We start from the raw sequence: 26,206 nt of genomic DNA on the forward strand, positions 1-26,206 counted from the left end.
ACAAGCTATTCTTTGTCATCTTTTACTTGGTCTGATATCTTGTTCTTTTGTTATTTTTCATGTCTAGAACTTTCTAAAGTAATTTTTTTTTCGGAGAAAATGTGAGGATGTTAATGTTTTCTGAGTTATTACATATCCAAAAGGTTTTTTTGGTTGTTTTTCTCATGCATAGGTTTAGAGTTAGAGGCCTAATCCTTTTTCCTTAGGTCTCTGCAAACGTATCTCAGTTGTGTTTTGTTGCGTAATTTTGTTGATGAGAAGTCAGTACCAGTATGAACTGGTATTGAACATTCTTTTTTAATCATCAAAATTCAGTTCCCCTGCCTTTTTGATGAAGTCCAGTTATCAGTTTTTAGTTTTATGGATCGTGCTTTTGGTCTAAGAACTCTTGACCTAGCCCTAGGTCCCAAAGAAGATTTTCTCCAAAAAGTTTTATAGTTTTACCTTCTCCTTTTACATTTAAATCCATGATCCATTTTGAATTAATTTTTATATAAGGTATGAGGTTTGGGTCAAGTTTCATATGTTTACCTATGAATATTGAATTAACTCGAGTACTATTTGTTGAAAAAACTCTCCTTCCTCCATTAGTTTGCTTTTACACCTATGTCAAAAATAAGTTGAGCATATTTGTATGGGTCTACTTGTGGGTTCTCTGTGTTGTTGCATTTGCCTCTATGTCTATTTTTATGCCTACACCACATTGTCTTGTTACTGTAGCTATGTAGTAAGTCTTAACCTTAGGTAGAGCGATTCCTTACTTTTTTTTTTTTTTCAAAATTGTTTTAACTATTTTTGGTCCTTTGTCTTTCTATATATAGTTTAGAATAATTTTTTTTATATTTATAAAAATCTTTGAGAAATTTTGATAGGAATTGTACTAAACTTATAATTTGTGGAGATTTGACATCTTTACTATGTTGAGTCTTCTGATCCAAATGGATAAATGAAGCTCCATTTATCTCTCCATTTATTTTAATCTTTGATTTCTTTTATCACTATTTTGTTTCCTCAGCATACTGAACCTGTATATGTTTTGTTAGATTTATACCTACCTAAGTATTTAAAACTTTTTGGAGCAACTATAGATAGTATTATGTTTTCAATTTCAGTTTCCCCAGCCAGTATATAGAAATATAATTGATTTCTGTATGTTGATTTTATATCCTAGGACCTGGCTAAACTTACTTCCCTGCCTTTTTTCTTAAAGTCCAAGCCAGTTATTTTTTAGAATTCTGAATTTACCTAGTTGTTTCCTCTTAGTGTCATTTAAGTTGGTCCTCCATCCCACATGTTTCCTGTAAACTGGGAGTTAGGTATAGTGGCTTGATTAGAATCAAGTTAAACTTTTTTAGCAAAACTACTTTATTGGGGCTTCCCTGGTGGCGCAGTGCTTGAGAGTACACCTGCCGATGCAGGGGACACGGGTTCGTGCCTCGGTCCGGGAAGATCCCACATGCCGCGGAGCGGCTAGGCCTGTGAGCCATGGCCGCTGAGCCTGCGCGTCCGGAGCCTGTGCTCCTCAACGGGAGAGGCCACAACAGTGAGAGGCCCGCGTACCGCAAAAAAAAAAAAAAAAAAAAAACTACTTTATTGAATTTGAGAGTATTAATTCTTTAAAATTTTATATTTTTATTATGTATTTAGTTTAATTTCTTATAGAGAAAGAATAATAATTTGTTTTAAATTTTGATTAAAATTTTTTACAAGTGTTTGTTCTGAAATTCATATTACAGTTTTTAAAAAGGAGGCTTTTTGTGTTTTTGCCGTTATACCATGTAGAAATCTTTTCACTTTGAAGACTCACACTACTAGAACTCTATATTAAACCACAAATTTGCGGGTAATATAATTTTAATTTTTAAGGTTTTACTTGGAAGAACCTGCAGGAACACAGAAGCTTTATTTGGGAAGAACTGCACCACCCTCTAAAGTGGTCCATCTTGGAGACAAAGAACAATCTAACTGGACAAAAGAAGTACAAGGAATTTCAGAATAGTGAGTGTCATAAATAGTATTTAATGTCATTGAACTAGAATGTGGTTGTCTAATGTACTTATTTTTTAACTTATTTTCCACTTAGTGTGATTACTCTGAATACTGACTGCATCTTCATTTTATGGTCTAAAAAAGTAATGAGTTCTAATTTAAAATAAAATCTGGTTAGCAGCAGTTCGAGCCTTGCCCAGTTTGTCACTAAAATACTTCATGATGTACAAAAAAAAAAGAAAAGACATAATCACTTACACTAGGAATACACAGTTCATAAGTTGCCTGAATTTGAGAGTTAATTTCACTAACCATAAGGCCATTGAATTTCTTGGCCACATGTAACTAATAAAAATAGGAGGGCATACTCTCCTTTGTTCTTCACCCTTCCCTCCTCCCTACTCCCCTCCTCCCTACACCCAAGTCCCTTATGCTCTGAATTCAGAAATGCAAGGTCTATACCAGCTAAGTAAAGAAGAAGCTAACCCTCCTTGGAATGCTAATTTTCAGGGTGCTTTGTGTCCCATGATCCCACCCTAACAGTACCTCTCCTTTTTCATCCAAACACTAGAATTCCCTAAACCAAAACAGAATAATAGAAACTGACAGTGGCACGTGAAATGGTGTTATAAATGTATATCAGTCAGCCCTCCTGTTCATACTGTAGTAGCATCCATTGATAAATGGGAACTCAAGGAGACACCTCTTCTACAATTATAGGAGCTAATACCAGGCCATAATATCCTTATTCAAAGATGATTAAACAGGAAATATGTAAAAAGACCATGAAAAGCTATCCAGCATAAAAGGAGATGAACACAGCTGTCAGGGGGAGAAGAGCATTTTTGGCCTCCCAATAGTGTAAGTTAGATACCCCTGTCATAGCTCACATCATTCTGAATTTTCTTTTATCGCATATAAATAGAATCATAATAATAAATTTATGAATGTGGTTACTTTAAGACTCTTTTCATAGATAGTAGGCTCCATAAGGGTAGGGAACATATCTGGTTTTTTCACCATAATTTTAATTTAGCTATATAAAATATATGTATATATAATAATGTTATTTAACTATATATAGTGTATATTATATAATACATATATTTTTGTATAAACACATATACGAAAATAAAATTATGATTTCTATAATGAGCTCAGTAGATGGTCTGAATAGTAATATGGGCATACTGAAAAGTGAATCAGTGGGCTAAAAGATCAAGCTAAGGAATTTCTTCAGCACATAGTACACAAAGAGATGAAAATAGTATAGTCAGAATTTCTGATATGTAGCTGAGAGGAGTTCTAGAAAGAGGAAATGGAAAGGAGACAAGAAAATATCCCTCAGGTGAAGAACGATTGCATCTTCATATCAGGAATCAGCACACTTTTTCTGTAAAGGCCAAATACTAAATACTTTAGGCTTTGTAGACTTTACAGTTTTTGTCACAACTTCTCAACTCTGTTGTTATATCACAAAAGCAGCCATAGATATTAAATAAATGATTGACTGTGTTCCAGTAAATTTTATTTATAAGAATAGGAGGCAGTCTGGATTTAGCCCGTTACCATAGTTTGCCAACCCCTACTTTAGACTGAAAAGGCTCACTGAATGCCCCTCCCTGTCAATCTCTATTTTCTCTTTCTGGATTTACCTATTCTGGATGTTTCATATAAATAGAGTCACATAATATGTGACCTTTTGTGTCTGGCTTCTTTTACTTAGCATGTTTAGGGGGTTCATACATATTGTAGTATATGTCAATACTTATTCTTTTTATGGCCAAATATTTCATTGTATGGATATACCACCTTTTGTTCGTGCATTCATCTGTTGGACATATGGCTTCTTTCCACCTTTTTGCTATTGTGAATAGTGCTGTTATGAGCATAGGTCTATAAATATTTGTTTGATTACTTGTTTCCAGTTCTTTGGTTACATACTTAGGAGTGGAATTGCCAGGCTGTTTGGCAGTTCTCTGTTTAACTTTTTGAGGAACTGTGAAACTGTTTTCCGCAGTGGCTGCACTGTTTTACATTCCCATCAGCAGTATACAAGTGTTCCAGTCTCTCCACATCCTTTCCAACACTTTTCTTTGTTTTTTTTTTTGGCTGCATTGGGTCTTTGTTGCTATATGTGGGCTTTCTCTAGTTGTGGCGAGTGGAGGCCACTCTTCATTGCAGTGCACGGGCTTCTCATTGTGGTGGCTTCTCTTGGTGCAGAGCACGGGCTCTAGGCGCACAGGCTTCAGTAGTTGTGGCACACGGGCTCAATAGTTGTGGCTCACGGGCTCTAGAGCGCAGGCTCAGTAGTTGTGGCACATGGGCTTAGTTGCTCCACAGCATGTGGGATCTTCCCAGACCAGGGCTTAAACCCGTGTCCCCAGCACTGGCAGGCTGGTTCTTAACCACTGCGCCACCAGGGAAGTCCCACAGCGCTTCTTGTTTTCAGTTTTTTGTTATAGCCAGCCTAGTGGGTATGAAACACAGGAGTTTCTTACAACTCTATGAGTTCTTATTTAATCTTACAGACTTTGGGAAAGGTAGCCACAGGATAATGCAAAAAGTCTTAAGTTAGGTACTCAGAACTGCTAGCATATTTATTTAAAGTTTATTTAAGCATTTGATTATGAATTGGTAGTTTGAATGATGATTATCATCTTAGAATATATGCACACTCATACACATCTATATTTATTTTTTATTTTTTCTTTGAGCTACCTGAGAAGAAAAGGAATAATAATAAATGAAACATCTGCAGTTGTATATGGTCAGTTACTCACAGGTCGTAAATACCAAGTAAATCAAAATGGTGAAGTCCGTCTAGAGAAACAGTGGTCAAAACAAGTTCTTCCATTTGTTTATCAAACTATTGTCCAAGTAAGTCTCCTTCAGGTCTCAATTCTATCTTAATGTACACTGTTGCACACTGTATAAAGAAAACACTATATCATATTAATATGCAGCAATATATAATAGATATTATTATTTAATGTAATTTGCAAAATACTGTAGTGTTTAAAAGGAGTATAACACGCTCAGACACTCATTCTGTGTATGGTTAGGAAACTTTTCTTTTGTATTTATTTATTATTCTCACAAAAAGTTTGCTTTAAATAAATTAGTAAATACAAAAAGCATTTGCTTTTGTGTTTGTGATCTTAGATGTTGTAAGGGGGCAAATTTTTTTAAATGCATGTAGTGATCATGTAATTTGGGGGAAGCAGTATAGCATAGTGATTAAGAGTACTGACTGAGTTGACTTCTTAGCCATATGACCTTGGGCAAGATCACCTTTCTGTGCTTTAGTTTCCTCATCTATAAAGTGGGGCTAGTAATGGTCTCTGCCACAGAGGGTTGTCTTCAGGATGAAATGAACTAATAAATATGTAAAGTACCTAGAAGAGTGTCTGGCATATAAGGAGATAATAAATTTTAGATTCTGGTATTGTTATGTAGAAAATCTTTACATTTGACATTTGTAGACAGCATAGTCATAATCCCATAGGAAAAAATCTTGATATGCAGTCTATAGAAATTTTGACTGTAACGATTCACTTTTATATTTCATTCTACATAGGACATCCGAGCTTTTGACTCCCGTTTCTCCAATATTAAAACATTGGATGACTTGTTTCCTCCTAGAAGTATGGTTTTTATGCTGGGAACACCCTATTATGGATGCACTGGAGAAGTTAGTACCTGTTATTATTACTATTAAATTTCTTTATGGTTTCAAGTTAATACAGTTATTTAACTTCTCTTCATTTAGGCATAAAATAAAATGTAATACTGAAGGGGGAAAAAAGAAAGAGTTCATTCATCTAATTTATAAACACAATATTTGGCTATATATCTTTAGTGTTGAGCACACTGAGATCAGGAGGTGGTAGAAGCAGAATTCAGATTCTAATCTCTTTTTTCATAGGTTTATTTATTGTAGTACGGACGAAGCAATTCTGAAATTATTTTCAATGTATTATTGGGTTGATGAATTGATAAATGTGTTGATGTTTTGGGGAACTCCAGCTCTCACATGGGAAAAGGTACTTGTAAGTATAGAACAGGAGAATGCAAGAAAGGACCTGTGGGAACAGATTAGAATTGGAGGTATTAATGTGAACTCATGATTGCTAAAATACTTTATACGTGTGTATGTGTATGTATATAGGCACATGTATATGGGTATATTTATGTATGTTTGTAGATAATATGAATGCATATGTGCCTATACGTACATATATTTTCTAGCCCTATTTGCTCATAAGGATTGGAAGCAAAGATACCCTGGTAGCATGTAACACTCTGATCTTGATCTCTAACACCATATCCCACAAAAAGGAACTGGCCTTCTCAGAGAAATGGCTGATTACAGGGCTGAGGCAGAATAAGTACACGATGAGCCTAGAACTACTAGTTATGCGGGAAAGCAAGGAAGTACTCACAAGAATGATGTGAGCATATGTGGTACACAGGTACCAGGTTGAAGAGGCTCCTACCGGCCAAATCTGGGACTGTTTAAGTACCAAAGTAATTGAGTACATATTGAATTATAAACCATCAGGGGCGGGGAATAGGAATGCATGATTCCATAGTGATAATAAATAGGTAAATAAATGGAGAAAGGAAAGACTTTTGCCTGTATTATCATGTCAGGGATAATTGTGGAGGGAATGAGGGATTTGGAAAACCATCATTTAACAAGCATAATGATTCAGATTGAATCAGGCAACAATCATCATTGGAAGCTAAATCTAAGGGGAATTTTTGATCAGGAGCAAGATATTTTCATGGTCTTAGAAAGTGTCTCCCCACAGATTGTTTATTTAGTTGCAAGGAAAACAAAAAACTATAACTGTACAGTAAAGAAATTGAGCAACATCTTGATTGTGTGATCAAAATTAAAAAATAGTGAGGAACAGATGAACATCATGTACCTCCAGATGGGGTACTCTACAAAGGACACATCCTCTGTGCACTATTCTGGCTGAGAATATGTAACATTAACCTAATCACGAGAAACACTAGACAAATCCCAAATGTAGAAATGTTTTTAAAAAGTCAGGGTAGGGGGCTTCCCTGGTGGCGCAGTGGTTGAGAGTCCGCTTGCCAATGCAGGGGACACGGGTTCGTGCCCCGGTCCGGGAGGATCCCACGTGCCGCAGAGCGGCTGGGCCCGTGAGCTATGGCCGCTGGGCCTGCGCGTCCGGAGCCTGTGCTCCGCAATGGGAGAGGCCACAACAGTGAGTGGCCTGCATATCGCAAAAAAAAAAAAAAGTCAGGGTAGAGAGGGAGGAATGAACTATATTCTTCAAAATGTCAGTGTATGAAAGACAAAGGCTCTGGATATATTAAAAGAGGCTAAAGAGATATGACAACTAAATGCAATATCTGATCCTAGCCTGATCCTGTAGTAGAGGGAGTAAAGAGTTTTCTATAAATATAGGTCACTTTTAGGTCAACTGACAAAACTGGTGTATGGACAGTGGATTAGATAAAAGTATTGTGTTGTAAATTTATGTATTTAATAACTGTACTGTGGTAATATAATAAAATATCCTCTTCTTAGGAAATATGCACCAAAATATTTAGGGATAATGGACATGATATATATAATATACCCTCAGAAAGTTTCAAAAAATAATTATGTGTATGTAAATACACACATAGAGCACAAATGTTAAATGGAGTTAAATGTCGATAATAGGTGAATCTGGGTAAATGTTCTTTGACTTGTTTTATTTTTGCAACTTTTTGGTAGTTTGAAGTTATTTGCAAATTAAAGTTAATTTTTTTTAAAAGGCTGGTTAACAACTGGTTAAAGCAAGGTACAATGACTCAAATTTATAAGCACATCCACTTACAAATTCGAAGAAAATGTCCACTATCTACTTTTATTGTGTTACTGTATTTCAGAAATACTAAACACTACTCAAATAAGTAGAAAAACAAGTAAATAAAATGTAGTGAAAGAGACTAAAACATACTGTGATTTTTTTTTTTTTCCCCTCCAAGGTTCAGGATTCAGGGGATGTGATTACAGAAGGCAGGATTCGTGTGATTTTCAGTATTCCATGTGAACCCAATCTTGATGCTTTAATACAAAACCAGCATGTGAGTACTATAGTCCGTGTGATTTAATTTAGAATTGATTACCTTTAAAAATGTTAGAAAGATATTTTTGGTACCTCCTTTGAATTATTGCAAATATTTTATTTAACACTGATTAAATTCTCTCACAGTTGTATCTAGTATTAGTTAAAAATAAGTGGTATCTGTGCTCAAAACTTCATGCAAATCTTTGGGGGAAAAACTGCTGAGATCCCACTATTAATCTATAATGGTTGTTGTTAATGGTTGTTGGTAGTGTGGCTTGTGGGATCTTAGTTCCATGACCAAGGATTGAACCCAGGCCCTCAGGAGTGAGAGCCCGGAGTCCTAACCAGTGGACCGCCAGGGAATTCCCAGTGGCACATTGATTAGCATACCCTCTGGGAATAGACTTGGGTTTTTTTAAACCTTTCGTAATTAATCAAGGTCTGCATTTTTAGTTACAAGTAACAAATGACCTTCTTGCAAAAGTTATATGTCTCTACTCAGCTAAAGATGAACAGTCCCTAGAGAAAATTGGGAAACTGCACTTAAGTTCATGGCACCCTTTTATTTTTCTCTGTTAAAGTAAGGGGATAATCCCGATATCTATCATTTGTTTTTATTGATTGATTAGATAATTAACTTGACTGAAATTAATTCACATTCAGCCAGCCGTTGCTACTTATATTTTATTTTTGCTAGTAGTAAAAATCTAAAACTTCATTTCCTGTGAAATGCGTTTAAGGCATTAGGCATCAGCATACCCGTGAGGAACCTTTATGGAAAGCAGAGAAGTCCCTAAAATCTTGCCATCAGGTCTCTTTTGGAGAAATAATTCAGAAGGCATAGTCAGGAAATCAGGAGAGTGGCCCTTTAGATGAAGAAGCTGGAACTCTGTTTGGGAGTCAGTGGAGGCAGAAGAACTTGTTGCTTCATCCCTGGCTTTTTTTAGATCTGACAGAGCCTACCCAATTCTAAGGGTACAGTGTTGCTAGGCATGCCTTCTCCAGTATACTTTCTTTCTCTTTACATATTTTCTTTATCTTTTACTCAAGCCTTCTTTCTCTACTTTTTATTTTATAATTTCTAGGATATTTGTGGTGATTTAATTAACTTTAACTATACCATAATCCAATATTTTTCAAAAGGAGTACTAATTGTATTTTGAGCAGGACTACTGTGTATTAAATAGGACTGCCCTGTATATGGCAAGACAATTGGCATCTTGGTGCCTGGACACTAAGTGTTCTTAACCTGTGTCAATTATTGTAACTGAATGTGCCTCAACACATTTTCAGATACTTATTAGAAAAGTGGTACTACCTGTGATAGAGAACTATTGCCTTAATTCTTCCTTTATATTCTGAAATTATTTCTATATCTGATAATATTTTTGATTGTGTTGCATTCTTTACTAGCATATTAATGTATTTTAATAGTGACTTTATGTACCAGGCGACTAAAAAAATTTATCCATTTAGGGGTCATTGTAGACATGATCATTAAAAAAATAATCGTGGAAAATAATTCCTTACCATTCTCTGTAAATTTTGCTTTGCTGATGATAAAAATCCTTACATTCCCATGAAATAAGAATATAAAATATTTGTATAATTTATTAAATATAGTATATTTATTATATTTATATATTCATTTACATGAACATAGTATATGAAATCCATATAAAATAAGTATGTATTATTATTATTACATACATAATGTTAGGAGTATATGGTAGCTTACCATAGTTGGTACTGGATTTGTGAGTAATTTACTTCCTGGTTAAAAATTGTATGATCTGGTAATTTTTTTTTTAATTTGACTGTCTTCATAGTTTCTTCCCATAAGTACACAAATAAAGGTTACATTTCATTGACTGAATTATATTAACAATGTATTAATTATGAGCCTATTCATACTTATTTTCATATGATAAATGATTTGGGGAAACAAATATTACTTATATCTATATATGAAGGACACTCAGTTTTGCTCAGTAGCAACTATTTTGATGACATACTCATGTTTTAATTCAATGTAATAATTATCAAGACCTCAATTTTTCCCAGGTATTTTACCAGGTCCTTCTTAGAACATGAAAATTAATTTTTTAAAAATCGTTCTCACCTACAGAGTTTGCCGTTTAATACTTACTGTAGAATTTATTTCTTAAGGCAGTTTCACAAACTGTATGTTTCCTCCCCCTTTCATTCATCCTTGGGAATTCTGTTCTTTAAGGAGAGAGAGGAGCAGAAATATTCTGCCTATAAATCCTTTAACAAAAAGCAGGGTGGGGGGTAATAGGTCACTTACTTTTGAGAATCCTTACATTGCCACAATCCAAAATGTTAGTGATGTCTTATCTCCAGATTTTAAAGGTAAAGAAATGCTGCTTTAATGCTTTGTGTTTCCATAATTGACCTTTTTGTTTTTATATTTAAAGAAATATTCTATAAAGTACAACCCAGGATATGTGTTGGCCAGTCGCCTTGGAGTGAGTGGATACCTTGTTTCAAGGTTTACAGGAAGTATTTTTATTGGAAGAGGATCTAGGAGAAAGTAAGTTTATGTTAGAGAAATTTACTTAAAGTGGCAGAAAAAAATTAAATAATAAAGATAAAATGGTTAATATTTCAGTATTTATTTTCTCTTATTAATTGCTCTGAATTTTCTTTAAAAATTATGCATAGATTCCTCTGATGGTGATCTTTTATCTAAATGGCACATGCTTTAGGTGTTTGGAAAGACAGTTCTTATTTTTAGCAGCTAACAAATTGAACCTTGAAAAAAGGTATCAGATGGTGTGTGTGAATCTCAATTATATATTTCCCTACATTTCCTTATTTCATTCTCCTCTCAATTACATAATCTATTTGTATGCTTTGTTGACTTGGGTTTTGAAGCCTTTCCTCTAGTTTTTCCACTACGGCTACTTTGGAAATAACCATGATAACTAAAATGTAGAAAACCAGTCAAGACTAAACTTTTCTAAAAATTGAAAGCAAAGCTTTTTATTCTTTGAACAAAATTTTAAAACTTTTGTGTGTATGTGTGTGTGTGGTTTAAATTCAGCCCTCATGGAGACCATAAAGCAAATGTGGGTTTGAATCTCAAATTCAACAAAAAAAATGAGGAGGTACCTGGATATACTAAGAAAGTTGGAAGTGAATGGATGTATTCATCTGCAGCAGAACAACTTCTTGCAGAGTACTTGGAGAGGTAAGTGCCTAGCAAGATCCTGCTAGGCATCCAACAATGTAGGAATGTGATAACTATTTTGCCTTGCTGATAAGAAAAATGTTTCCTTTAGTAAAATGTGACATATGTTAATATAAACTTAATTTAGTGTCATGAAGCATCATAGCCACTAGTTACAATAGAGTAGAAAAATACTGTACTTATATTATTCAAAATTAAAAAGGAAGGCGAGAATTGGCCTCCTTTTAATTAAAAATTTCCTTAACTTACTATCTTAAGTTATTCACTACTCTGCATGTCTGTGTCAGTAGTAAGAGGATTGGTATGGATAAACAAAACAACTCTTGGCGTAGTGAATTTTCTTAAAACTCCAGCTGGACAATAGATTACTATCCTAGAATCACTGAATTTAATTGCTGAAATAAATAGTCTAAGAAGTCAACAAGTCTCAGCTCCTCCTTATAAAAATGAGAAATCTGAGTACCAAGATTTACTGAATTAGTGTCAACGATTCATAGGAAATGCTGTACTTCTGGTTAGCAATTGAATGTTCTGTCCATTGTTCCACTGGTTTCTAACCTTCTTATATTTGAGGATCCCTGTATTAGTTTCCTAGAGCTGCCTTAACAAAATACCACAAACTGGTTGGCTTAAAACGACAGAAATTTATTGTCTCACAGTTCTGAACACCAGAGTCCAAAATCAAGATGTTGATAGGGCCATGCCTCCCCTGAAGGTGCTAGGGAAGGACCTGTTCCATACCTGTCTCCTAGCTTCCTGTAGCCTCACGAGTTTTGTTCCTTAGCCTATAGATGCATCACCCCAATCTTCCATCTTCACATGGTTCTCTCCTTATGTGTCTTCATATCATCTTTTTCTAAAATTTTATTGGAGTATAGTTGATTTACAATGTTGTGTTAGTTTCAGGTGTACAGCAGAGTTACTCAGTTATACGTATACATATATTCATTCATTTTTAGATTATTTTCTCTTACGGGTTATCACAGAATATTGAATAGAGTTCCCTGTGCTATACAGTATGTCCTTGTTGGTTATCTATCTTATATAAGTAGTGTGTGTATGTTCATCCCAAGCTCCTGATTTATCCCTCCCTGCCACATTTCCCCTTTGGTAACCATAAGTTTGTTTTGGATGCCTGTAAGTCTGTTTCTGTTTTGTAAATACGTACATTTGTATCATTTTTTTGAAAATTAGATTCCACATATGAGTGATATCATATATTTGTCTTTGTCTGACTTGCTTCACTTAGTATGATAATCTCTAGGTCCATCCATGTTGCTGCAAATGACATTATTTCATTCTTTTTTATAGCTGAGTAATATTTGATTGCACATACGTACCACATCTTTATCCATTTCTCTGTTGATGACATTTAGGTTGCTTCCATGTCTTGGCTATTATAAATAATAGTACTGCAATGAACATTGGGGTGTATGTGTCTTTTCGGATTATGGTTTTCTCCAGATATATGCCCAGGAGTGGGATTGCTGGATCATATGGTAGTACTGTTTTTAGTTTTTTAAGGAACCTCTATACTCTTCTCCATAGTTGTTGTTCCAATTCACATTCCCACCAACAGTGTAAGAGGGTTCCCTTTTCTCCACACCCTGTCCAGTGTTTACTGTTTGTGGAATTTTTGCTGATGGCCATTCTGACCCATGTGAGGTAATACCTCATTCTAGTTTTGATTTACATTTCTCTGATAATTAGCGATTTGAGCATCTTTTCATGTGCTTTTTGGACATCTTTATGTCTTCTTTGGAAAAATATCTATTTAGATCTGCCCATTTTTTGATTGGGTTGCTTATTTTTTTGATATAGAGCTGCATGAACTGTTTGTGTATTTTGGAGATTAACCCCTTGTCAGTCGCTTCATTTGCAAATATTTTCTCCCATTCTAAGGGTTGTCTTTTCATTTTGTTTATGGTTTCCTTTGCTGCATATCATCTTTCCTTTGTTTCTGTCTCTGTGTCCAAATTTCCCCTTTTTATAAGGACACCAGTCATATTGGATTAGGGCCTATCCTAATGCCATTTTAGTTTGATTACTTCTTTTAAAATCCTATTTCAGAATAAAGTCAGATTCTGAGGTACTAGGAGTTGGGACTTCAGTTATGTCTTATGTTGGGGTGGGGGTGGGGGAGACACATTTCAACTGCATATTACCATCTCAAAATTTAGATAATTTCTTCTATTTACCTCCATGTTTCCTTAAAAATGTCATATTTAGACTGCTTTTTCTTGATTTTTCAACTTGACATATGCATTGATTTCATGCCATGAATGATGAAGCTTTAGCTTTCTTTTACCAGCCCCACTCCCCATTCCCTTACCTCCCTACACACATGAACACATTTCCCCTCTCATTATAGTTTTATCACAATTTTTTAAATTAAATCTGTTCTTAAGGTTTAGTCGATTAAGGTAAATGTAAATGGTCACCTCTGGATCTTGTAGAGTATTGCATTTCCTTTCTTGTACACATTTTTGTTCTTTTCTGTGTTGTTTATTCATTTGTTTCTTATCTATGTTCACGTAACCAATGCGGCCCCAAACTCTGTGCCATAGCTGGAAAACTTAATACAGTCAAACAGGTCATGTGACCTCTCAGTTCCATTTTCTTCTTGTATACTTCCTCTTAAAACTGTCTTCCTTCCTGCTTCAGTGTGAACTAATTGCTCTCCTGGGCTGTTGTACAGCTTTCATTCAAGTTTCTCTTTACTCTCATCCTAGGAATTCCCTTCACCATTCTTCTGCATAGGATTCCTTTATTTCTGGGCTTTCATGCTTTATTCCTTCTGATTTATGTCTCCATTTTGATGGAGCACTTATGCCAGTGGCTTCCTGAGAAAGCTTACATGTCTGGAAATTTCTTTAAACCTCCCTGATACTTGGTTGATAGCTCGCCTGGGTCTAGAATCCTAGATTGCAGATTATTTTCCTTCAGAATTTGAAAAGTGCTGCTCCATTCTCATGTTTCCTTTGCTGTCAAGAAGTCTTGTGTTATTCTGATTCTTAATCTTTGTGCATGATCTGTTTTTCATTTTCTGAAACCTTTTTAGAATCTTCTCTTTACCAATACTATTTAATAATGTGAAGATGTGTGCCTTGGAATGGGTCTTTTTTCTTTCATTTTGCTGTTCAGCCCTTTCAAACTTGAAACTGATGCCCTTCCATTCTGAGAAACTTTCTTGTATTATTTCTTTGATAATTTCCTCCTCACCATTTTGTTGTTGTCATTCTCTCTTTCTATTTTTTTTGCGGTACGCGGGCTTCTCACTGTTGTGGCCTCTCCTGTTGCGGAGCACAGGCTCCGGATGCTCAGGCTCAGCGGCCATGGCCCACGGGCCCAGCCGCTCCGCGGCATGTGGGATCTTCCTGGACCACGGCACGAACCCGCATCCCCTGCATCGGCAGGTGGACTCTCAACCACTGCGCCACCATGGAAGCCCTAGGACTCCTTTTGATAGATGTTAGACCTTCTGGATTAATTCTCCTAATTTTCTTATCTCTTTTCATCCGTTTTCTATATTATACTCCTGTTCTACTCTGTGGGAGATTTCTTCAGCTTTAACTTATTTTTTATTTAATCATTTTTAATTTCTAGAAGTGTTTCCTTATTCTCTGGCATTCCTTTTTTTGTAGCATCTTGTTCTTATAATGAATGAAATATCTTCTTTTATTTCTCTGAAGATAGTAATCTAGATTTTCTTCTATTCTTAATACTTTCTGTTTACTACAAATTGCTTTTTTTTTTCCTTTTCTGTTTGATTTGATCCTCTGTTTTCATGTTAAAGATTTTTTTTTTTTTTTGGTCTTGTGGTTCATATTTACTATTCAGTGATTAAAGAGCTGACTGGATGGGCTTCCCTGGTGGCGCAGTGGTTGAGAGTCTGCCTGCTAATGCAGGGGGCACGGCTTCATGCCCCAGTCTGGGAAGATCCCACATGCCGTGGAGCGGCTGGGCCCATGAGCCATGGCCGCTGAGCCTGCACGTCCAGAGCCTGTGCTCCACAACGGGAGAGGCCACAACAGTGAGAGGCCCACGTACTGCAAAAAAAAAAAAAAAATGCTGACTGGAAATTTAATGTGCTTCAGTGAGGCTTCTCTGGTGGGACTTGGCTGTTGCAGCAGAGCATCTCCAAATATCACTACCTATATGTATATCTTTTCTCTTGAGCTGGGTAGTTTTCCCAGAAAGGTATTCTGCAGCCTTTTTCTTGGAGGACAGGTATGGAGAACAAAACTGACTTCCAGTGTTCTGGAAGTTAACCAGAGTAAGGGGGTCTCATTACATAGTGGATACTGTGGTACACACCCAGATGTCTCTTCACGACTCAGGACCTACTCCCTGGACAGTAGGAATGCTGCTGTCTCACAGCCCTCAGCAGTGAGCCGTCTTCAGGAATTGCCCAACAGAAGAGAACTGCCTCACCTAAAGTTATGTCCCTTTCCCACAACAGCCACACATCCAATACCTCATCAACAAGAAGATGTAAAGGCTCAGCCAACCTGATTGCCCCAGTTCAGGATAAGTCTGAGGAGCCATCCTACTTTGAGATCTCTATGCTACTGGCCAAGGAGTTCATTAAGATTGAACCACAGCCCAACTTCTCCCTGAGCCCAATTCCCCTTTCTTCTTTCCCTTCCACAGGTGTTATTTCCACAGAACACACTAATAAACTTTTTCCATGTTTAATCTCCATCTCAGAGTCTGCTTCTTAAAGATGTTATACTTCCTAGCCTGCGTCCTAGTGGCGTGTTGTATAGTAATATTTTCACTGATCCCCTGTTTTCAGTAGGGCACCTATCCTCTCTTCCTCATGCCCCACCCATCCAGTTTCCTGTGCCTGGATTACCCAAGGCTCGAGCAGCCCCCATTTAGCCTCTCTGAAAGTAAACTACATGATTTACGCTGAGGTGGAGGTGACTGCCTAACTACTTATTATACAAAATTTTCAACTAAAAGCCTGTTAAACCCACCCCATACTGCAGCATCAAAATGTACGGAGCCCATATCTCCTGAGCTTTTGCAGACTTTCACAGTTCACATCAACTTGCTTCTTGTTGACTTCCCACTCTGGTGACTTAGGGTACAGCTTAATCCTATCTGTCAAGTCAGTTCATACATATCTATTCAGTTTTCAGTTTCTAAAATTTTGTTAACTCAACATGTACTATCAGATTCTCTGCTTCTCTGTTCATCTGTCTTTATAGGTCCATGCCCTTTTTTCTACTTTACTATTCTTTTAGCAGGCTGGGAAGGGAGCAGAAATAAGCACATGTGTTCAGTCTGCTACGTGTATTTGAAAGTACTACAGTACACTGTTAGAGAACAATGGAATTTTGAGGAATATCAGAAGAAACTTTTAGTGGATTTTCATTTGCTCTTTTGTGGAGTGCTCTAGCTTTATTGTGAAAACTAGAAAATGAACCTGTATACATTATTTTTGTCCATTTATCACCTGTCATTATAGTCTAAGAGGGATAGAGTCAGTAATTGAATCATCATAGTTTCAATTATAAAAATTTCAATTATAAAAATCATAGTTTAATTATACTTAAGAATTGAATCATTTCTCCCTCATCTTTTTTTGAGGACCTATGAATACTTTCAATCTTTTGGTCTCTATCCCTTATATGTGTACATAATTAGTCCTCAGTATATTTAATATATCCCCTTAGGATCCAGAAATTTGATAGGAAGTTTATATGAAATTAGCCATATTTTTAAAAGCAGTATTTTTGTTTGTTCTGCTAGAGCTCCAGAACTGTTTAGTTATATAGCCAAAAATAGCCAAGAGGATGTGTTCTATGAAGATGACATTTGGCCTGGAGAAAATGAGAATGGGTAAGCAAAATTGATGAGATTTATTGCCGCATAGTTCAACTTAGTGGTTCTACTGAAGGGTAGTAGTTAATCAAGAATTTATATTACTCTTGGGGGGAGGGTTTTGTATTGTTTTGTTCTTGCTTTAAGATCTTAATATAATTTTTTATTTCATTTAATCAGTAAAGTACTTCTAAACTAATTTTTGCGTTTCATTATAATTACTGAGAAATAACATGTCCATGTTTATATTGGATTCATAATTAGCCCCAATTAAGTGGTGTGATTGATTATATATTTGATATCTTTTATAATTCATAGCCCTCAGAAAGTTCATATCAGGCCTTTTATATAAACCCTCAGAAAGTTTCAATTAATGTGAAAAAATTATTGTTTTTAATATAGTGCTGAGAAAGTTCAAGAAATTATTACTTGGCTAAAGGGACATCCTGTCAGTACTTTGTCTCGTTCTTCTTGTGATTTACAAATTCTGGATGCAGCTATTGTTGAGAAAATTGAAGAAGAAGTTGAAAAGTGCAAGGTACTAATTTTTAATAACGAAGATTACTGATGAGATTTGAAGTTAAATGAACTATATGTTATCCTACAAATAATTTATTTGTATTTCAATCAGATAAAACATATACTTAGTGATTCTAAATTATGTCAAAATAATCTGTAATTTAAAAAAATATTCCAGCCTTTTCCAGTGTCCATTAAGTTTGTCTAAATAAATATAAATGCCCATCTTTTTTCTTTTGGCCGCACCCTGTGGCATGTGGGATCTTAGTTCTCCGACCAGGGATCGAACCCATGCCCCTTGCATTGGGAGCATGGAGTCTTAACCACTGGAACACCAGGGAAGTCTCTAAAGCCATAGCATTTAAATTTTATGTCCTTGTAGTGTTTCTAATTTTAAGAATTAATATTTTCTGAGTCTAGTCAATTAAAAGTTTGTGATTGAGAAATAAGGTTAATTCCCTATTCTTTCCTATTCTAAGTTCTTTAAAAGATACAGTTCATCTTTTTATAGAACATAAAAACTATATTTATTTCACTTTTATTTCCCACTGATAAACTCATTCAGTTACTAAGTATTTTTGAAATCCCACTTAAACTATCCTTTTTTTATGTCTTGATTTTAAAAAGCAGTAACCTGTGTAGGCTTAACTGTTTTATCTGTTTTGATTCCCAATCTTGATGCAATAGAAAATGGGTTAATTTGATTCCTTTTTTTAACTTACAATTTTATTTTTCATATATTTGCCTTTTTATTAAAATGATGTTGCTTTCCTAACACAGTGCTCTCTTGTTTGAACTAATAGCAGAGAAAGTTAAGAACTGGTCTCTCACGTCATTTTCCCCCATCCCTCTTTCAGTATTTAAAACCTTAGGCAAGATAGTTAACCTTTCCATGCCTCCATTTCCTGATTGGTAAAATAAGAATAAAATAGTCCTCATATAGTCCTCAAAAGAATTAACTGAGTTAATACATATAAACTCCTAATAATGCCTAGCTATTATTAATGCTTAATAATACTTAGCTATTATTATTTGAATTCTCTTATCACATGCTCAAGAGCTATGAATTCGGTCTGGAAAACCACCACTAGATGACTCTTTAAGAAAAAATGTAAGGCTCAGAGCCAAGAGTTTGATATTTTGAAAGGTTAATGATATTCAGCTGAGGATAGAAAGCCTGCATTTCTTTTTAATTGTCTTTCAGTGTAAAGTCTATTTGTCCAGTATGGTTTTTGAAATGAGTTTTCCACTTAACAAAAGTTTATAGCTTTAAGCCCTCAATTTTTATTTGAACCCATTTGGATGCAGAGCTTTCTAAAATGTTTTACACATTCTCCCCTTACTTTGCAAACTGAAGATACACATACAAAGTTGTAGTCCATTATTTTGATTACAACATTTTTAAAATGTATGTACATATAGATAAGACAGGACTTTTTTATTAAACCTGTTAATGAGTCAAGGAGGAGCAGTTATGAGTGACTTTTTTTTTCCCCTTTTCAGTGTTATAATGTTATTAGGGTAATAAAAGAAGGAGAAAAAACTAAAAAATGAACATAACATTCTGAATATAATTTAAACTTTTCTTTTTAATGCTGGGTCATCATTAAAAGTATTCCTAGTTTTCTTATTGACAGTGGTTCCCAAACTCAGCTAATTATCAAAATTACTGGAGGAGCTTTTTAAAAAACGTGCATTCTGGATTCCACCCTCAGAGCAGTACTTCTTGAACTTTGCAAATGAATCACTGGGGGATCTTGATAAAATACAGATTCTGATTCAGTAGCTCTAGGATGAGCAGCTCTTGATATTCTGCATTTCTAGCAAGCCCCCAGGTGATCACACTTTCAGTAGTCGTTCCCCAGAACTTCTCATTTTAGTAGCTGTGGGTTGGGGCCTATAGTGAAAATGCGCTAGTCTATTAATTTGCCTAATGAGTCAGGTTTGAATGCCATATTTTCTAATCAATGCTGTAATTATAGTAATAATGCCTAGGGATGTGTTAGATCATATGGGTTGTTTTTTCATATGCAATCCTCCAGGCACAGTTCTTGTGTCTGCTTTTTTAAATTACTTTAAATCTTTTCTCATATTCTTTTTTCTTGCTATTGTCAGTAGGCACCAGTTGTACTCTATCAGTACTTCTAGTCTGCTATGCCCTGGAAACATAGACGCCTTGTCAGTAAGACCTTCACTTTTCACCCTATTTAAAATTTCAGTCTCTCCCCACACTGCTGATCCCCCTTCTCTGCCTTATATTCCTCTATGCTTTTTATCTTCAAACATGCTATTTTTTTTCCCTTAGTTTGTTTCTTGTATGTCTCCCGCAACTAGAATAGAAGAACAGTTCACTGTTCTATCTCCAGCACCTAAATCAATAAATGGCACATAAATAGAACTCAGTAAATATTTATTGATAGATAGAAATGAAATATCTCTATAATAAAAGAAAATAGACTCTGTTTAAAGGCTGGAGCATTTTACAGTATATAAATACAAGAACTCTATAGTACATGGACTCTGTAGCTTAGGGCTGTTTTGTGCCCTTTTGTACTTATGTCCATAAGCTATAGTCTAAAAATAGGTGACTATCATTACAAGTAAACTGCTGCCATTTTTCCTATCAGGTAAGAATTCACTTTTTGAAAATATTTAATGTAAATCATAGTAATGGATTGCAATGGTTATAAAGTATTCTCACTTTTTTTTTTACACAGTATATTTTTCCCTGTTATTTTTTTAATAGATCTTTATTGGAGTATAATTGCTTCACAATACTATGTTAGTTTCTGTTGTACACCAAAGTGAATCAGCCATATGCATACATATGTCCCCATATCCCCTCCCTCTTGAGCCTCCCTCCCATCCTCCCTATTCCACCCCTCTAGGTCATCGCAAAGCACCGAGCTGATCTCCCTGTGCTATGCTGCTGCTTCCCACTATCTAACTATTTTACATTCGGTAGTGTATATATTGTCAATGCTACTCTCACTTCACCCCAGCTTCCCCCTCCCACCCTGTGTCCTCAAGTCCATTCTCTATGTCTACATCTGTATTCCTGCCCTGCAACTACGTTCATCCATACCATTTTTTTTTTCTAGATTCCATATATATGTGTTAGCATACGGTATTTGTTTTTCTCTTTCTGACTTACTTCACTCTATTGACAGACTCTGGGTCCATCCACCTCACTACAAATAACTCAATTTTGTTTCTTTTCATGGCTGAGTAATATTCCATTGTATACATGTGTCACATCTTCTTTTCTTTTATAAAGTGAAAGGTGTTTTTTTTTTTAATTTATTTTATTTTTGGCTGCATTGGGTCTCTGTTGGGACATGGGCTTTTCTCTAGTTGCAGCGAGCGGGGGCTACTCTTCATTGTGGTGTGCGTTGTGGTGCGGTGGCTTCTCTTGCTGCGGAGCACGGGCTCTAGGCACGTGGGAGGCACGTGGGCTCAGCAGTTGTGGCTCGCAGGCTCTAGAGCGCAGACTCAGTAGTTGTGACGCACGGGCTTAGTTGCTCCGCGGCATGTGAGATCTTCCCGGGCCAGGGCTCGAACCCGTGTCCCCTGCATTGGCAGGCGGATTCTTAACCACTGTGCCAGCAGTGAAACCCGCCACATCTTCTTTATCCGTTCATCTGTCAGTGGATATTTAGGTTGCTTCCATGTCCTGGCTATGGTAAATAGAGCTGCAATGAACAATGTGGTACATGACTCTTTTTGAATTATGGTTTTCTCAGGGTATATGCCCAGTAGTGGGATTCCTGGGTCATATGGTAGTTCTATTTTCAGTTTTTTGGTTTTTATTTTTTTGCGGTACGTGGGCCTCTCACTGTTGTGGCCTCTCCCATTGCGGAGCACAGGCTCCAGATGCACAGGCTCAGCGGCCATGGCTCACAGACCCAGCCACTCCGCGGCATGTGGGATCTTCCTGGACCGGGGCATGAACCCGTGTCCCCTGCATCGGCAGGCGGACTCTCAACCACTGTGCCACCAGGGAAGCCCTCTATTTTTAGTTTTTTAAGGAACATCCATATGGTTCTCCATAGTGGTTGTATCAATGTACATTCCCACCAACAGTGCAGGAGGGTACCCTTTTCACCACACCCTTTCCAGCATTTATTGTTTCTACATTTTTTGATAACTGCCATTCTGACTGGTGTGACATGATACCTCGTTGTAGTTTTGATTTGCATCTCTCTAATAATTAGTGATGTTGAGCATCTTTTCACGTGGCTATTGGCCATCTGTATGTCTTCCTTGGTGAAATGTCTGTTTAGGTCTTATGCCCATTTTTTAATTGGATTTTTTTTTGTTATTGAGCTCCATGAGCTGTTTGTATATTTTGGACATTAATCCTTTGTCTATTGTTTCATTTGCAAGTATTTTCTCCCATTCTGAGGGTTGTCTTTTTGTCTTGTTTATGGTTTGCTTTGCTGTGCAAAAGCTTTTAAGTTTAATTAAGTCCCATTTACTTATTTTTGTTTTTATTTCTGTTACTCTAGGAGGTGGATCAAAAGAGATCTTGCTGTGGTTTATATCGAAGCGTATTTTTCCTATGTTTTCCTCTAAGAGTTTTATATTGTCTGGTCTTACATTTAGGTCTTTAATCCATTTGGAGTTTATTTTTGTGTATGGTGTTAGGGAGTGTTCTAGTCTAGTTCTTTCACATGTAGCTGTGCAGTTTTCCCAGCACCACTTATTGAAGAGGCTATTTTTCTCCATTGAATGTTTTTGCCTCCTTTGTCATAAATTAGGTGACCATATGTGTGTGGGTTTATCTCTGGGCTTTCTATCCTGTACCATTGCTCTATATCTGTGTTTTTGTACCAGTACCATATTGTCTTGATTACTGTACCTTTGTGGTATATAGTTTGAGGTCAGGGAGCCTGATTCCTCCAACTCTGTTTTTCTTTCTCAAGATTGCTTTGGCTATTCGGGGTCTTTTGTGTTTCCATACAAATTGTAAAATTCTCTGTTCTAATTCTGTGAAGAATGCCATTGGTAGTTTGATAGGGATTGCGTTGAATCTGTAGATAGCTTTGGGTAGTATAGTTATTTTCACAATATTGATTCTTACAATCGAAGAACATGGTATATTTCTCCATCTATTTATGTCATCTTTGATTTCTTTCATCAGTGTTTTATAGTTTTCTGAGTACAACTCTTACACCTCCTTAGGCAGGTTTATTCCTAGGTATTTTATTCTTTTTGTTGTGATGGTAAATGGTATTGTTTCCTTAATTTCTCTTTCTGATTTTTTGTTGTTGGTGTATAGGAATGCTAGAGATTTCTGTGCATTAATTTTGTATCCTGAAACCTTACCAAATTCATTGATTAGTTCTAATAGTTTTCTGGTGGCATCTTTAGGATTTTCTATGTATCGTATCATGTCATCTGCAAACAATGACAGTTTGACTTCTTCTTTTCCAATTTGTATTCTTTTTATTTCTTTTTCTTCTCTAATTGCCGTGGCTAGGATTTCCAAAACTGTATTGAATAAGAGTGGCGAGAGTGGACATCCTTCTTTGTCCCTGATCTTAGTGGAAATGCTTTCAGTTTTTCACCATTGAGCATGATGCTTGCTGTGGGTTTGTCATATATGGCCTTTATTATGTTGAGGTAGGTTCCCTCTATGCCAATTTTCTGGAGAGTTTTTATCATAAATCAGTGTTGAATTTTGTCAAAGCTTTTTCTGCATCTGTTGAGATGATCGTATGGTTTTTATTCCTTAATTTGTTAATGTGGTGTACGACATTGACTGATTTGCCTATATTGAAGAATCCTTGCATCCCTGGGATAAATCCCACTTGACCATGGTGTATGATCCTTTTAATGTGTTGTTGAATTCTGTTTGCTAGTATTTTGTTCAGGATTTTTGCATCTATGTTCATCAGTGTATTCATCTATAATTTTCTTTTTTTGTGATATCCTTTTCTGGTATTGATATCAGGGTGATGGTGGCTTCGTAGAATGAATTTGGGAGTGTTTCTCCCTCTGCAGTTTTTTGGAAGAGTTTGAGAAGGATCAATGTTAGCTCTTCTCTTAAATGTTTGATGGAATTTGCCTGTGAAGCCATCTGGTCCTGGACTTTTGTTTGCTGGAAGATTTTTAATTAGGGTTTCAATTGCAGTGCTTGTGATTGGTCTGTTTATATTTTCTAATTCTTCCTGGTTTAGTCTTGGAAAATTGTACCTTTCCAAGAATTTGTTGGTTGTCCATTTTATTGGCATATAGTTGTTTGTAGTAGTCTCTTATAATCCTTTGTATTTCTGCGGTGTCAGTTTTGATTTCTCCCTTTGCATTTCTAATTTTACTGATTTGTATCCTCTCCCTTTTTTTCTTGATGAGTCTGGCTAAGGGTTTATCAATTTTCTTTATCTTCTCAAAGAACGAACTTTTAGTTTTATTGATCTTTGCTATTGTTTTCTTCATTTCTGTTTCATTTATTTCTGCTCAGATTTTTATGATTTCTTTCCTTCTACTGACTTTGGGTTTTCTTTATTCTTCTTTCTGTAATTGTTTTCAGTATAAGTTTAGATTGTTTATTTGAGATTTTTCTTGTTTCTTGAGGTGAGATTGAATTGCTATAAACTTCCCTCTTGGAACTGCTTTTGCTGCATCCCATAGGTTTTGGGTTGTCGTGTTTTCGTTGTCATTTGTTTCTATGTATTTTTTGATTTCTTTAGTGATCTCTTGGTTATTTAGTAATGCACTGTTTAGCCTCCATGTAGTTGTGTTTTTTACAGTTTTTTTCCTGTAATTGATTTCCAGTCTCATAACGTTGTGGTCAGAAAACACGCTTGATACGATTTCAATTTTCTTAAATTTTCTGGGGCTTGATTTGTGACCCAAGATGTGATCTATCCTGGAGAATGTTCCATGTGCACTTGAGAAGAAAGCGTATTCTGCCACTTTTGGGTGGAATGCTCTATAAATATCAATTAAATCTCCCTGGTCTATTGTGTTATTGAAAACTTGTGTTTCCTTATTTATTTTCTGTTTGGATGATCTTTCCATTGGTGTAAGCGGGGTGTTAAAGTCCCCTACTATTGTGTTACTGTCAATTTCTCCTTTTGTGGTTGTTAGCATTTGCCTTATGTATTGAGGTGCTCCCATGTTGGGTGCATAAACATTTTTTTTTTTTTACTTTATTTTATTTTTGGCTGCGTTGGGTCTTCGTTGCCGTTAGCGGGCTCACTCTAGTTGCGGCGAGCGAGTGCTACTCTTTGTTGTGGTGCATGGGCTTCTCATTACACTGGCTTCTCTTGCTGTGGAGCACAGGCTCTAGAGTGCAGGCTCAATACTTGTGGTGCACGGGCTTAGTTGCTCCACGGCATGTGGAATCTTCCCAGGCCAGGGCTCTAACCTGTGTCCCCTGCATTGGCAGGTGGATTCTTAACCACTGTGCCACCAGGGACGCCCCATAAACATTTATAATTGTTATATCTTCTTCTTGGATTGATCCTTTGATCATTATATAGTGTCCCTCCTTATCTCTTGTAACAGTCTTTATTTTAAAGTCTGTTTTATCAGACACAAGTATTGGTACTCCAGCTGTCTTTTGATTTCCATTTGCATGGATATCTTTTTCCATCCCTTCACTTTCAGTCTGTATGTGTCCCTAGGTCTGAAGTGGGTCTCTTGTAGACAGCATATATATGGGTCTTGTTTTGGTATCTATTCAGCCAGTCTGTGTCTTTTGGTTGGGGCATTTAATCCATTTACATTCAAGGTTATTATCAATATGTATGTTCCTGTTACCATTTTCTTAATTGTTTTGGGTTTGTTTTTGTGGGTCTTTTTCTTCTCTTGTGTTTTCTGCCTAGAGAAGCTTCTTTAGCATTTGTTGTAAAGCTGGTTTGGTGGTGCTGAATTCTCTTAGCTTTTGTTTGTCTGAAAAGCTTTTGATTTCTCCATCGAATCTGAATGAGATTCTTGCTGGGTAGAGTAATCCTGGTTGTAGGTTTTTCTCTTTCATCACTTTAAATATATCCTGCCACTCCCTTCTGGCCTGCAGAGTTTTTGCTGAAAAATCAGCTGATAACCTTATGGGGATTCCTTTTTATGTTATTTTTTGTTTTTCCCTTGCTGCTTTTAATACTTTTTCTTTGAATTTAATTTTTGTTACTTTGATTAGTATGTATGTGTCTTGGTCTGTTATTCCTAGGGTTTATCCTGTATGAAATTCTCTTTGCTTCCTGGGCTTGGGTGACTGTTTCCTTTCCCACGTTAGGGAAGTTTTCGACTATAATCTCTTCAAATATTTTCTCAGACCCTTTCTTTTTCTCTTCTTCTTCTGGGACCCCTATAACTTGATTGTTGGTGAATTTAGTGTTGTTCCAGAGGTTTCTGAGATTGTCTTCAATTCTTTTCATTCTTTTTTCTTTATTCTGCTCCTCGGCAGTTATTTCCACCATTTTGTCTTCCAGCTTACCTATTTGTTCTTCTGTCTCAGTTATTCTGTTACTGATTCCTTCTAGTGTATTTTTCATTTCAGTTATTGTGTTGTTCATCTCTGTTTGTTTGTTCTTTAGTTCTTCTAGATGTT

General features: G+C 36.1%; 1 protein-coding gene across 5 annotated transcripts in view; it reads left to right on the forward strand.

Moving 5' to 3' along the window:
• XRN1 (5'-3' exoribonuclease 1) overlaps positions 1-26,206 on the forward strand; it is a 100,873-nt gene that overhangs the window by 39,799 nt on the left and 34,868 nt on the right. For all 5 annotated transcript variants that reach the window (XM_060149695.1, XM_060149697.1, XM_060149696.1 and 2 more), the window contains 8 exons: positions 1,867-1,998; positions 4,707-4,869; positions 5,570-5,683; positions 8,005-8,103; positions 10,526-10,641; positions 11,155-11,301; positions 17,062-17,151; positions 17,536-17,671. In XM_060149695.1, coding sequence (XP_060005678.1) covers positions 1,867-1,998; positions 4,707-4,869; positions 5,570-5,683; positions 8,005-8,103; positions 10,526-10,641; positions 11,155-11,301; positions 17,062-17,151; positions 17,536-17,671 — 997 coding nt within the window. The remainder of the gene's footprint in view (positions 1-1,866; positions 1,999-4,706; positions 4,870-5,569; positions 5,684-8,004; positions 8,104-10,525; positions 10,642-11,154; positions 11,302-17,061; positions 17,152-17,535; positions 17,672-26,206) is intronic.

Source organism: Lagenorhynchus albirostris, chromosome 5 (genome assembly GCF_949774975.1).
Source record: "Lagenorhynchus albirostris chromosome 5, mLagAlb1.1, whole genome shotgun sequence".
Taxonomy (NCBI): Eukaryota; Metazoa; Chordata; class Mammalia; order Artiodactyla; family Delphinidae; genus Lagenorhynchus; species Lagenorhynchus albirostris.